Source organism: Trichomycterus rosablanca, chromosome 3, assembly GCF_030014385.1.
Source record: "Trichomycterus rosablanca isolate fTriRos1 chromosome 3, fTriRos1.hap1, whole genome shotgun sequence".
Taxonomy (NCBI): Eukaryota; Metazoa; Chordata; class Actinopteri; order Siluriformes; family Trichomycteridae; genus Trichomycterus; species Trichomycterus rosablanca.
The window spans coordinates 21,203,844-21,218,226 of NC_085990.1; the positions used below are offsets into that span (position 1 = coordinate 21,203,844).

General features: G+C 38.3%; 1 protein-coding gene across 2 annotated transcripts; it reads left to right on the forward strand.

The window, feature by feature from the left end:
• The first annotated feature begins 1,887 nt into the window (after nucleotides 1–1,887).
• uba5 (ubiquitin-like modifier activating enzyme 5) lies at nucleotides 1,888–14,350 on the forward strand. 2 transcript variants are annotated; one of them, XM_062991969.1, is made up of 12 exons: nucleotides 1,888–2,142; nucleotides 2,290–2,335; nucleotides 2,420–2,509; nucleotides 3,494–3,603; nucleotides 4,733–4,819; nucleotides 4,906–4,990; nucleotides 5,713–5,817; nucleotides 7,866–7,993; nucleotides 8,690–8,825; nucleotides 8,975–9,050; nucleotides 11,582–11,688; nucleotides 13,899–14,350. In XM_062991969.1, exons 1-12 carry the CDS (start codon nucleotides 1,982–1,984, stop codon nucleotides 13,980–13,982), a joined length of 1,215 nt encoding a protein of 404 aa, XP_062848039.1. In that variant the 5' UTR covers nucleotides 1,888–1,981; the 3' UTR covers nucleotides 13,983–14,350. The 2 variants fall into 2 exon arrangements, with proteins under 2 accessions (XP_062848039.1, XP_062848040.1); XM_062991970.1 differs by lacking the exons at nucleotides 1,888–2,142; nucleotides 2,290–2,335 and having other exon boundaries at nucleotides 2,484–2,504.
• Nucleotides 14,351–14,383: the final 33 nt, after the last annotated feature.

A 14,383-nucleotide genomic window follows, 5' to 3' on the forward strand; every position in this document is an offset into this window, starting at 1 on the left:
GCACATCACAAGCCGGCTGTGTGAAATCCCACCCACTGAGAGACAAACGTTTCACACAAGTGCTACACAACGCAGCATTCACAACTGATTCATCGACTCCAGCTTATTATAGCTGTAATTTTTACTACCAGAATTTCCACAGAACAGAAAAAAAGCATTAAGTTAACTCCACTCTGTGTGCTGCATTAAAGTGTTTACGTTTACTACTATTCAAACTTGGTGTTGCATCACGTTTCACCACTCACATACATACAGTGATCAGCCATAACATTAAAACCACCTCCTTGTTTCTACACTCACTGTCCATTTTATCAGCTCCACTTAACATATAGAAGCACTTTAAAGTTCCATAATTACCGACTGTAGTCCAACTGTTTTTCTACATACATGTAGCCTACAATTATCCCTGTTTTTCAATGGTCAGGACCACCACAGAGTAGGTATTATTTAGGTGGTGGATCATTCTCAGCACCGCAGTGACAATGACATGGTGGTGGTGTGTTAGTGTGTGTTGTGCTGGTATGAGTGGATCAGACACAGCGGCACTGCTGGAGTTTTTAAATACCATATCCACTCACTGTCCACTCTATTAGACACTCTTACCTAGTTGGTCCACCTTGTAGACGTAAAGTCGGAGACGATCGATCTATTGCTGCTGTTTTAGTTGGTCACAGGACGCTGCCCACGGGGTGCTGTTGGCTGGGTATTTTTGGTTGGTGAAAGGGGGCTAACAAAGCATGCAGAGAGATGGACTACAGTCAGTAATTGTAGAACTACAAAGTGCTCCTATATAGTAAGTGGTGCTGATACAATGTAGAGTGAGTGTAGAAACAAGGAGGTGGTTTTAATGTTATGGTTGATCGGTGTTCTTACTAGACAATGGTCTTCACTAACATAGATAGGGTAGCAATTTGCAATCAGGTGTTTTTATGTTAAATTTAGGGCATTTAGTGTATGCTTTTATCAAAAGTGACTTACAATTGTGAACAAATACAGCCCAGGCAGTTGAGGGTTTGTTCAAGGACCCAACAGTAGCAACCCGGCACTGGTGGGGCTTGAACCTGCGTTCTTCTTATTACTAGTCCAGTACCTTGATGGCTTGAGCTACCACTGTCCCAACAGAACTTTATAGCCCACAAACAGTAACCAGAGGTGGAAATGGAACCCTTTTTTGTGTGTGTGTGTGTGTAATATTCGAGCTTGTTCTGTTGTGAACCAACAACTCAAACGCAGAACTCAAACTGACTGTTGTTAGGTTAATTAATGAACACAATTCCATATTTGTATATGTCCAGTGGACAGAACAACAGTTCTCTCAGCATGTTCTACATAAATAATACTTTCAAGACAGTGGTCTTTAATAACATAGATAGGGTAGCAATTTGGAGCCCTAATAAAATATGTAATGTTTATAGGCGATCAAATATTGACTTAATATTTCTAACATTTAATAATATTAAAAAGTATTAGGCAATAATAAATAGTACATAAATCAGTTTGAATACTTTGTAAAATTCTAAAACCATATATTTAACGCGCCTTTTAACTTCAAAACATTGTTTTGTAATGGATACCTCTTTTTGGATGTCTGGTTTTAATTTATTTGACTAGCTGGCCGTCTCTTGCAGTGGTGTACAGCTGTCTCCTCACAATAAAAGGGGTCTGGTTTTATTCCCCGGCCGTGCGGGAGCGTTTCAAGTTGGTATGTTATATTACAGGTATAAAATAGCATGTTATAGGGTATTTAAAATAAAACAACATTGCAAAAGAAGTTCTGTGTGTGGAACGTTTTTCTTTACGGCACTAGGTAGGGAGTGCTTGGTTTCAACACGGACACTTTATTGTGACTCATAGTGTTTCAGCTGATAGTTGACGTGCAGACGTGTACAATACAGTGGTGTTTTCTCTTCTTACCCGTATTTTATTATAAATTACAGTTTGTTGTGTCGATTTTTGTTGTTGTTTTTTTAATTGTGGGGCAATGACCACTGTTGAGGAGCTGAAGTTACGAATACGCGAATTAGAAAATGAATTGATTAAGTGTAAACAACAACGCAATCAGGAGGATTTGGATAACCGAGGACATGTCAGACCAAAGATAGAGAAAATGAGCGCTGAAGTTGTGGATTCAAACCCGTACAGGTAAACTGCTGCTCATCATACATATGATGATTAATATTTTCATTGTTATTATTATTTTCACTGTAAATGATCGGGGCTAACTATGATTCATCTCTTCCATATGCTACACTATGAATGAACTGATTGGCCTGAACTGGTTTCTTACAGTCGGCTGATGGCACTGAAACGGATGGGTATAGTTGAAGACTACGAGGTAACGTTGATTACAGAAAGCTATTCTAGGTAAAATGTTCAATATTTGTATATTTGGTCACTGTGTGCTTGTGTTGACGTGTAGAAAATCCGCTCGTTTGCTGTGGCAGTGGTTGGAGTGGGCGGTGTGGGCAGTGTCACTGCAGAGATGCTCACCAGATGTGGCATTGGTAAGGTAATGCAACTCTAGAATTATTTTACCATCATAAATGTTACGTACTTTTGCACATAGGTTGCCAAATTGCTGTCTGCCTGAAGAAATCTGGGTGTGTCTTAAAGTGGTACTTAACATCTTACACTTGGGTTGGTCTGATTTAGTCCATGCACTCAATTTTTGCAATCTAAGGAGCTTTATTACAAGCGTCTGGTCAAAAACGACTAAATGTTGTTGTATTTGGACCTTTCACTTAAATGTTTCCTAAAAGAGGGTGGCTTGAGATTTATCAGATTTTCTTTACTGGTAATGTAGCTTCCTATGAATTATGAAGATCACACATTAAACCTGAGGTGTTCTTACAACTGTAAACAAATACAGTTCAGGCAGTTTAGGGTTGAGGGTTTGTTCAAGGACCCAACAGTAGCAACCACTGGTGGGGCTTGAATCTGCTTCCTTCTTATTACTAGACCAGTACCTTAATTGCTTGAGCTACCACTGTCCCCATAGAACTTTGTAGCCAACTTTAATGCTGACACAGAAAAAGATGCCAAACACACCACAAACAGTAACCAGAGGTGGAAATTGAACCTGTCAAACACACAACTCAAACTGACAAATGTACAATAGGATGATACAATTATTATGATGTTGGTTGGTTGATTAATAAACAATTCCATAGCTTTAATGTCCAATACTTGCTAAAAATTTTAAAAATGCTCTTTCCCTATCTGTGTGGGTGGCATTAGTCTTCTCTTATTGGCTGCAGGCTGGCATTTAGATTGCCATGTTTGTTTTGAAATGCACAAAAAAAGGAAAATGCATAAGGTTTTTCATTTTATCTTTTAAAAATCAATAGCGTTACTAAAGCAATTATTATTTAAATAATAATGACATTACTGAATTTTTACATGTGGTTGACACAAAATGTAAAAAAAAGAATATGAACATGTTTGAGGTAAATTATTCATTTAACATCTGAAAACCTTGTTCTTTCCGCTCCAGTTGATGCTGTTTGACTACGATAAAGTAGAACTGGCCAACATGAATCGCCTCTTCTTTCAGCCACACCAGGCAGGACTTAGCAAAGTTGAGGCAGCAGAGCACACACTGAGGTAAAATTAGTGTATAATACCCAATTCATTGTGTTTGTTAATGTTTTTTGTTTATTTTATTTAAATGATTATCAAATGTCATGCAAACTATCACAGAAGAGTTGGTGAAATAACACATTTATTACCACCTATACAACCAAATCTTAACCATTTATCTTTCACAGTCCCTGCATTCATTTTCATACAATGGTGCTCGTATGACCTCAAGATAGTGCAGTTTATTTCCTCCCATCTAAGTGGACGAGGGTAAAAATGGCAGAGACCACTTAAAGCCCAACTGAATCATTTACTTCTATTCAAAGGCTAACTGGAAAAACCGCAGCAGCAGTGAAGGGTGCACACATAATGTCTAGGGGTACACTGTTCTACATTCTTGTTGCCGCAACTGCAAAGACTCAGTCACCATTAAATGTAAGCTGAGGACAGTAGCATAGCCAAGAGCAAGAGTACTTTGAATTTGGTCCTGTAACTTTTGAGGGAGCCAGTGGAGAGATGTTAGGACCAGGGTGATGTCTCTTTTTTGTGCCTGTAAGCAAGTGTGCTTCTGCATTTCCAACATTTAGCAGTGCTTCCTTAGTAAATATTTCCTTAGTCTAGTACAAGTTACCAGTGGTCTTGAACACAAAGTAATAGTATTTTTTTTTTAATGTGTAAAAGTTTTGTAAATGCATGCTAGTTTTAATTTAAGTGTTTTGATGATGGTGCAACACTCAGATGCTGGAACGGACAAGGAAAGTTTATTCCACAACAATGGTAGTAGAGAGAAGAGCTTGGATGCATATTTCACTTGAGTTATGAGTGGTGGATCAAGACAAGCCAGACTTGTGGTTTGAAGCTTTCATGGAACAGAACAGGGTTTTATGAGTTCTCTAAGTTAGATTGAAGCTGGTCCATTTTTGGCTTTGTAAGCAAGCGTCATTGCTTCAAACCAAACACAGACAGCTACAGGGAGACAATAAAAAAAAACGCAGCAGTGGGGGTGATGTGGCAGTGTTTTGGTTGGGTAAAAACCAGGCGGGAAAAATCTGGATTCTTCTTTTTGTTTTACAAAACATCCCAACTTTTCTGGTAATAGAGTTTGTACATCAAGCAATACAAACGATCCTGACTGCTTTTATTTACCTTGCAGGAGCATCAATCCAGATGTTGTGTTTGAGACACACAACTATAACATCACCACAGTAGACAATTTCACACATTTCATGGACCGCATCAGGTATGCACATAGTACCACATAGTTCAAAGTGAATGTATAGTTAGGATAAAATAATGCTCATTGGTTTGCTTTATGTGTGTGTTTAGTCATGGTGGACTTGTGGAGGGAAAGCCTGTGGACTTGGTGCTGAGCTGTGTGGATAATTTCGAAGCTCGAATGGCCATAAACGCAGTGTGTATTTTGTCATGTTATATATAAATGTACTCACTGAGCACTTTATTAGGTACACAAGAGCAGTAGGAACATTTGAAATGACTCTAGAAAATAGAGAAAAGCTCAGTGTTATGTTGTGTACAGTATAATAAACACATGGAATCCCCTAATGTAAATGCTATTCATTTGTCACTATTTGTCCATTGTGCGGTATCTTCCTTGTGTTCAAAAAGGAGGGTTATAATCATAAACAGTCCTGAATATTTTTAAAGTGGTGCCAAGTTCTACACATGTGAATGTTGGTCAAGAGCTTCACTCACTGTTGTTTGGTGCTGTCATTCACAGTAAAACCATGTCATTAATAATAGCATAGCGTGGTCACAAATGCAGATAAACATTTGCTAGTTGCTATGGCTATTATTATAATATAGGATTTCATGTGCTAACATGTTACCAATTATTCCAGTTTAGGGAGGGTACGATTTGTCATGCATGTTTTTAAGGCTTACATCCAGCAAAAAAATATATGAAACGTTAGTGTAAGGAAGTTGCACAGCATGTGAAAACACTGTGTTGCACAACTAAAAGATGCAACTAGGTTTATTGTGCAGTGTGAAAATGTGATGAAAGATGTTAGTCCTTATCAACCAAATAGACAGGATTATCAAAAGCATGTCAGTCATTTTAATGTTGGCTAAACTCACTTTTTTTTTTTCTGGGCGTGTTCACTCCCTGTTTAGGCTTGTAATGAGTTGGGTCAGATCTGGATGGAGTCTGGAGTCAGTGAGAATGCTGTGTCTGGCCATATTCAGCTCATCATTCCAGGAGAAACAGCATGCTTTGCTGTAGGTACACTTCTTCCATTTTATACACTATAGCAAAGGTGTATCTGTGCTAAGGACATACAGCTCTGCCAATTTTTTAATATTCAGCAATTTGTGATTATTTATTATTGAGTGAATAATAATTATATTTGTTAATAAAGGAGAAAACTAGAAATATGCAAAACACAGAAGCATTTAGTTTATACTCTCATAGTTATTTATTCAAATGAAACATTTTATAAAATAATACATAATTAATTATATATAAATACCTACCTGTAAACCAGTATTACAGAGGTGGCTTTGCTGAAACACGTTTGAGGCATTTAGCAGATGCTTTTATCCAAAATGACTTACAATTGTGACTGGATACAGTGCAAGCAACTGAGGATTAAGAGCCTCAGGGGCTTAAAGTGGCAACTTGATGGCGATGGGTCTTGAAACTTCAACCTTCTGATTACTAGGCCAGTACCACTGGCCATTGTGGATATACCTAACCATATCCATTGCCAACAGATGTATATATTTAATTACAAATAAATAATACATTTTGTGGTGACTTTAAGGGCCATTTTCTGTTCCTGAATGAATGTATTCCTGTGCACAAAGTGAGCTCAGTTAAGACATGGGTTACCAGAGCACTGACCAGGCTTTTTGCAACAGTGCATATTGTTCATAGATTCCTTCAGACACAATCCAAAAAAAGTGTTTTCAGATCATTGAAGACTGTTTTGGTGTTGCTCCATTTTGTTGCCCATGGTTTAGCAATGAAATGTCAAGCAAGCTCATATCCAGCTGTACATGTTATTTTGACTGTATAGTGTACATGTAATGTTTCCATGAATTGATTATTAGGAAATCATGATTTTGTATTCTAAAAATTTCTTAGTCATCCGTGTCTTAAAGTGCAAAACAACGTGAGTGTTGGAGTGTAGCAACCATGCATTAGTAGTGGTGTAAGAGGGATATTTTTAATGTTTTATAAAGAAAACATTGTATTAGTTCACATATAGGTGTGGGCATATTGGCTATAGCATTATGAATGTCCACATTCTTAAAAAAATGGAATTACATGTCCAGTTGGGCGGGTAATGAATATAGTTAAGAATATAAAATAATACAATGATTGAAAAGCTTTAGCACTTGGTTGTTGCATGTAACTGCTTTAAATGATCTTAGATGTTAAACATAAAACTGTGTCCATCCACTTTTCCTGATGGGAGTCCTGGTGGTAACAGACTGAGAAGGTCAACCCAGGCACAGATTTTGCCTCCTTCCAGGGGGTCCCCAGACACTTCCAAGCCAACTGTGATATAATCCCACCGCACGTCCTGAATCTGCTCTGAAACAGCTCCACTGGGAGGTGACCAGAAGGGCATTCTTTTAAGATCCCCAAACCACCTTAAATGGCTTCTGTCGATCTGAATGAGGCCCCAGATTAGTGATGTCAAAAACACTTATGTATTAAATTACAAGACATGAAAATTAATATTTTATATTACACAGTAATATTAATATTTAATATTACCCAAGTAACTTTTGAAAGTGTATACTGGATATGTGTAGATTTTATCTGAGGTACGTATGTATGTGTATTGTTTTATTCAAGTTCTCTGTTTCTTTTTTTAGTCTGTTAAGCCTCAGCTATCCTTTCGTTGGGGATTGAGTGCACTGCATAGAAAGCCATTCTGTCATTCGTGATGTAGACCCCATGTGTAGTGAATAGGAATTAATTGTCGTTTCATCATGTGTATAAATATAGCTGGCATACTGCCTTTCAAATTAAAAAACTTTAATTTATTAGTCTAATAATACATTAAATAAAATAAATCTTCTTGTTGAATATTGTTAGCAGTTATTATTGTGTGGTTCTGCTTACTATTTTTTTAATTCCTGCATTCCATCTGTATGACAAACTGTATTTCTAAGCAGCAGGAATCTAATAAATATTTCATTGTTTTTATTTTGTATTAATTAATTTGTATTTTGTAATTGTATTAAACCAGTTTTTTTATTAACTTGCAGATACTGCCACAAATTGTTCATGTTGAGTTGTTTTTGTGTGGCAGTGTGCCCCTCCCCTGGTAGTGGCAGCAAACATCGATGAGAAGACTCTAAAGAGAGATGGCGTCTGTGCTGCCAGTCTTCCCACCACCATGGGTGTTGTAGCTGGGGTCCTAGTGCAAAATGTCCTGAAGTAAGTACAACATTATTGATCTTAAGCTTTATGGGTAGCACAGTGGCTCGGTCGCAGGGTCAGAGGTTTGATTCTCAGGTGGAATTTTAAAATGTGAACATAAATAGTTACTCTGCAATGTACCAATTATAGACAGTAATTATATTAAGTAAAAAGTTCAGATTCTTTTGTCAATCTGGAATCTGTATCTTTTATACGGTGGCTCAGTGGGTAGCATTGTCACCTCACAGCCAGAAGGTCCTGGGTTCGATTCCCAGGTGGAGCGTTCTGGGTCCTTTCTGTGTTCTCCCCTATGGGTTTCCTCCGGGTGCTCCGGTTTCCTCCCACAGTCCAAAGACATGCAAGTGAGGTGAATTGGAGATACAAAATTGTCCATGACAGTGTTTGACATTGAACTTGTGAACTGATGAACCTTGAGTAACGAGTAACTACCTGTTCTTTCATGAATGTAACCAAAGTGTGTAAAACGTGACGTTAAAATCCTAATAAACAAATAAATAAATGTATAAGTTGGATTAATATGTATTTTATTTACTGAATTTTGTATTAAACACCTGATGTAAAATCCTGTGTCCTGATTATTATGAACACAAATTGTAGAACAATATAAGCTTCATTCTATAATAATATTTATTATATCATTAATAATTTATATTTATAATAATATTTCAATTTTATTTTAAAATGACATTGTAGGTATTTGCTGGGATTTGGGACAGTGAGTTATTACCTAGGCTATAATGCCATGCAGGATTTCTTTCCCACCATGGCAATGAAAGCCAACCCACAGTGTGATGACAGACACTGCAGGAGACAACAGGAAGAGTACAAGGTAAACAACTTGACAACACACATTAGTTACACACATTACCATACACAGTGGTCATCCAGCATGAGTATTTTTATTACACATTAACATGCAAAACATATGCTGCATTCAGTTATTCTATATTTAAATCTAAATATGTTTTTTTTAAACAGAAAAAAGAAGTTGAGCATCCACAACAGGAAGTAGTAGAAGAGGAAGAGGAAATAGTGCATGAAGATAATGAGTGGGGTGAGTAAACATACAGTGTGATGCATTTGTCCCAGTTCATTATCAACATTTGTGTGTTGAATTTCACTGGTTTTTACTATCAGCTGCATTTTAAATGAGATGTTTTTGCCATTTGTTTAGTTTTTTGGAGAATAGTAGAGAAAAATTATGAAATTCAAGGCAGGAATGTACAATTGGCTTTGGTAATATCAGTGTTTTAAACACTTCAGTTTATTTATCAGCTGCGTTCATTCTAATTCATCTGTGTGTAACTGGTTCATTATTAACTGCATTACAAAACTACCATTCATTACGAAACATACCATTCAAGAACGTTTCGCTAATGTTTTCTGTCATCCCCTTTCAAAGGCATAAGTGTTACTCTTACAGTAACTGTACTGTGTTTTGTTTACTACTTATGTTGGGTAAAGGTGCATGTGGAAAATAGACCAGTGGTTATGAACCTTTTAGGTGGGCACAACAGACCACGACAGTGGCCAAAAAGTCCATATTGTGAGCAGCACATACAGTCATGTGAAAAAGTTAGGACACCCCGTGAAAACCTTTGTCTTTTTGAACATATATAAACATGGACATTTGAGCTTCATTTGAACAGTACTGAGAGATGGAGCTTATATAACTAAACAAAAAAAAATGTTAAAAATTACTTTTAAACACAAGTTGTAAAATGTAATGTAAAATTTATTGTGAGGAAAAAGTTAGGACACCCCCACATTTATTACTACTTAAAATGTCTAAAATTAGAATCCGGTGCACCACATCAGCTGCAATGATTAGACCATCGTTAGAGGACATTGGAGTTTTTTTTAAACCTCAGACATTAGTTTGGTTTGCTCTTGATTGTTGAAGGGAGTGTTATCACCATGGTGAGCTCTAAAGAGCTTTCTGAGGCCTTCAGAAAGAAAGTTGTAAATGCATATGAGTCTGAGAAGGGATTTAAAAAGATCTCAAAACAATTACAAATCAGCCATTCCACTGTCTGGAAAATAATTTACAGGGGGAGAACATTTAAAACAACTGCCAACATGGCCAGGTAGACCGTCCTAGCAAGTTCAGCCCAAGAGCAGACCGCAAGATGCGTAAAGAAGTCTCCAGTATTTCTACAATGTGATAATGGGACCTACAGCTAGCTCTTGCCACAGTTGATAGCAAGGTACATGTATCCACCATCAGAACATGTTTGATTTTCATGGGAGGTGTGCAAGGAGGAAACCCTTGCTGCCAAAAAAAACATTAGGGCAAGACTAAAGTTTGCCAGAGAACACCTAGACAAAGACCAGGACTTCTGGAACAATGTGCTTTGGACAGATGAATCCAAAGTTAAATTATTTGGGCACAGTAACAGAAGACATGTTGGCCCAACGGGGGCTGTACATGCAAGAAACCCCTCAAACCTCACACAGCTGAACAAATTCTGCATGGAGGAGTGGAAAAAACTTTCTCCCAATTGATGTCAGAGACTCGTAGATTGTTAAAGGAAACATCTAATTGAGGTTATTTCAGCCAAAGGGGGAAATACCAACTATTAGGGCATAGGGTGTCCTAACTTTTTTCCTCACAATAAATTTCCATTTTTTGTTCATTACATTTTACAACTTGTGTTTAAAAGAATTTTTTCAGTTTTATTTCAGTTTTATTTGTGATATATAAGCTTCATCTCTCAATACTGTTCAAATGAAGCTCAAATGTCCATATGTTTGAATATGTTCAAAAAGACAAAGATTCTCGTGGGGTGTCCTAACTTTTTCACATGACTGTATAAATACGAGGCATAACAACTGACATAAACAGTCAGTGTGCCCATGCTGACCCCTGTCCACCACCAAATGCGCCAACAATGGCCACGTGGGCATCGGAACTGGACCACGGAGCAATGGAATAAAATGGCCTGGTCTGATGAATCACGTTTTCTTTCACATATAATGCACTGCACGTTATCCAACAGTGATGTGTCATGTTAAAATGTGAATGTCTGCTGTCTGGTGCATTGACTGTTACTTAGCTGTATTAAACTCCGCTTAACCACACTATTTTCTGTCTGATTACATTATTTTCTTCTTCTTCTTTTCCTTGGCCTTTATCCCGTTCGGTTGCGGGGTCGGCTCTCGGCGGATCACGATCCACGCATCAATTTGGTAAAATTTTTTATGACGGATGCCCTTCCTGACACAACCCTCCCTATTTTTATCGGGGCTTGGGACCGGCACTACAATGCACTGGTTTGTGCATCTAGCGGCTAGGTATCTATAGGACAATTCAGTGTTTCCAATTAGCCTGGTGGCCTGTGGGAGGAAACCGGAGCACCCGGAGGAAACCCACGCGGACACGGGGAGAACATGCAAACTCCGCACAGAAAGGACCCGGACCACCCCACCTGGGGATCGAACCCAGGACGTTCTTGTTGTGAGGCGACAGTGCTACCCACTAAGCCATCGTGCTGCCCGTCTGATTACCTTATTTTAAAAAACCCAAACAATGTCTTGGTTTGATTTAGGTGTAAATGATTGATTGTGCTCTTCTTTTGCGGACAGGTATAGAACTGGTGTCCGAGATCACAAAGGCAGAGCTTCAAGCTGCATCTGGTCCAAAGCCAGATTTACCAGAGGGCATAACTGTAGCCTACACTGTCCCTAATAAGGTACACAGCAACATTACTTTAAAACATGTACTACATGGCAAAAACAAACTGGACACACACCTCTTTGTAATTAGTGGGCCAGCTTGTTTGCAGCCATGTGAACTCCATAGAACTCCAATGTTTTGGTAATAGAATGGGTCATATTAAACAGCGCAGTGACGTTTAAGGTGGCAGTGTCCTGGAAGGCCACAGTTTAGCAAATGTCTCTCCTGCTAAATGACTACAGTTGAGCCAGTAAGGAGTAGACTGCTCAAGCTGACACAACTGATAAGAGTACAAAGAAAACATCTTCAATGTTTTAACAGAAAAACCTAATTGTATTTTACAAATATAAAAAAACAATACAATGTTACACCTGCAACTCTTTAAAAAGTTAAGAGAAAGACTGTTTGGGTCTTTCTCCATCTACAGTTCTTAATATCATGAAAAGTTTCAGGGGTTCAGTGGAAATCTCAGTGCATAAAGTCCTAGGTGAAAACTGCTGCTAAATGTGTGTAACCCTCAGGCAGTATTTCTGAGAAACATGGTCATACTGTCGTGACAGACATAGTCACATGGGTTCAGGATCACTTTGTAAAATTGTCACTGAACAGTTGGCCGCTGCACCAAGAAATCAATTTCTAAATTTGTTTATATTCAACCCATTAAAAAAAATAAGGATTTCTAAATGAATGTTTTGCTTTCTCTTGTGAAACGGAGCCTTTGTAATATTTGGACCATTTAGGAATCCAGTCCTTTCAAGCAATCATAATATAAGTTGGGTTGAATAATAATAAGAGCGGCACGGTGGCTTGGTGGGTAGCGCTGTCGCCCTGCAGCAAGAAGGTCCTGGGTTTGATCCCCAGGCGGGGCAGGGCGGTCCGGGTCCTTTCTGTGCGGGGCGGTCCGGGTCCTTTCTGTGCGGAGTTCTCCCCGTGTCTGCGTGGGTTTCCTCCGGGGGCTCCAGTTTCCTCCCACAGTCCAAAAACATGCAGTCAGGTTAATTGGAGACACTGAATTGCCCTATAGGTAAATGTGTGTGTGTATGTGTGTCTGCCCTGCAATGGACTGGCGCCCCGTCCAGGGTGTTACTGTGTGCCTTGCGCCCATTGAAAAGCTGGGATAGGCTCCAGCAGCCCCCTGTGACCCTAATTGGATAAGCGGTTAAGAAAGTGAGTGAAAGTGAGTGAATAATAATAGGTTGGGTTGAATAATGGGCATTTGACAGTGTCCAAAGAACTAATGTTTTTTTTCAATTGAAACTCAAAATTGGAAACTTAGGGTGTGTTCGAAAAGCTAGGGAGCTCTCTACATAGACAGCATTTTACATCATCCTACGTGCGCTCCCGAGAATGAGGCTGTTTGAAATCCTAGATGCCTTAATACCCTCACTAGTTAGGTTTCTTAATATTTCAATGTTATTTTGACTCAAGAACGAGTAAGCATCGGAAGCGTCCTAGTGATCAAGGCAATCCCAGCATTCAGTGCGGCAGCTCTTCTCTCACAGAAAAATAATAAAAACATGGCTGATGGGGCGAAGAAACAAACGAAGTTATTTTCAAACATAAATAAATTATTATTGATTTTTAACTTGTATAAACTTGCACAAGTGTGATTTATTTGCAAGTTCGGGCTTGTCAGCGAATGTAACCGTTTTCGGTACACGAAGGAAGGTTAGTTGATATGCTAGCGTGCTGTGCCACCCCATCCCATTGGTTTGAATGACAAAATGCTAAATGCGAAACCCGATGGAATCGCTGTCTAAGTAGCGCGTTCGAATAACCTGACTTATAAGTCATTGACTTATTAGAATCCTCTCTACTGAGGCAGCTGCCTATGTAGGCAGTAAGACAGCAAGGCAGCTCCCTAGGTTTTCGAACACACCCTTAGAATACACATTTTGTCTGTTTACCGAGACTTGGTGATGGGGTTGAACAATTCCAATTGCAACAATAGATGTAATGTACTGTATTTTACATATATTTTATTTGTGATCAGAACAATACCTGGAGTCTCTTGCAAAAGTTTGGACACTTGTTTAAATACCATGTTGCTTTTTTATAGATAGACTAACGTCCTCTAAAAAGAAAGACCATAGGACACATTTTAATGCGCAATTTCTATTTATTTGCAAAATGTACCATATGCCATTACATTTAGCAAATAAACAGTAATTGTGCATCAAAAGTTTGTTCCCGGCAAAGTGTTAATTTTTGACATAAATGTTGCAGGATGGAGAGGTGAATTCAGGGGCGACGGTACAAGAGACAGAACAGAGTCTGGAGGAGCTGATGGCTCAGATGAAGAAGATGTAAATGCAGAGTTTACAATCACAGTCTGTTGCTGTGTTCATTTAATTATACAAGACCAAGCTTCACAGTGCATAGAAACATAACACACATTCCTAACTGAATGTAATTACTGCTGCTGCTAACAGCACACACTAATATCAAAAACATTTTCTTATTACACTGGCTGGTCTTTATTTAGAGATGATTTATTCAACTTAATGAGGATTGAATTTTATATTTAATGATATTACATTATAATTTACCCTGGTTAATCAGACTGTACCACCACTGTAAATACCAAATGTAATTAAACATTACAATCTTGAATTGCTGAAATACAATTAAGCTCTGTGTTCTTGTCCAATAAAGTATTCATGAACTTTCAAGGTTTACACATTTGAATAATTGTCATTTATTGTATATGC

Bases quoted from the DNA above. Each gene is read 5' to 3' on its own strand.
- uba5 (XM_062991969.1), top strand. From the start codon at position 1,982: ATGACCACTGTTGAGGAGCTGAAGTTACGAATACGCGAATTAGAAAAT. The intron at 2,510-3,493 runs GTAATGCAACTC...TTTCCGCTCCAG, and splicing joins CCAGATGTGGCATTGGTAAG to TTGATGCTGTTTGACTACGA. The intron at 8,826-8,974 runs GTAAACAACTTG...TTTTTTAAACAG, and splicing joins GACAACAGGAAGAGTACAAG to AAAAAAGAAGTTGAGCATCC.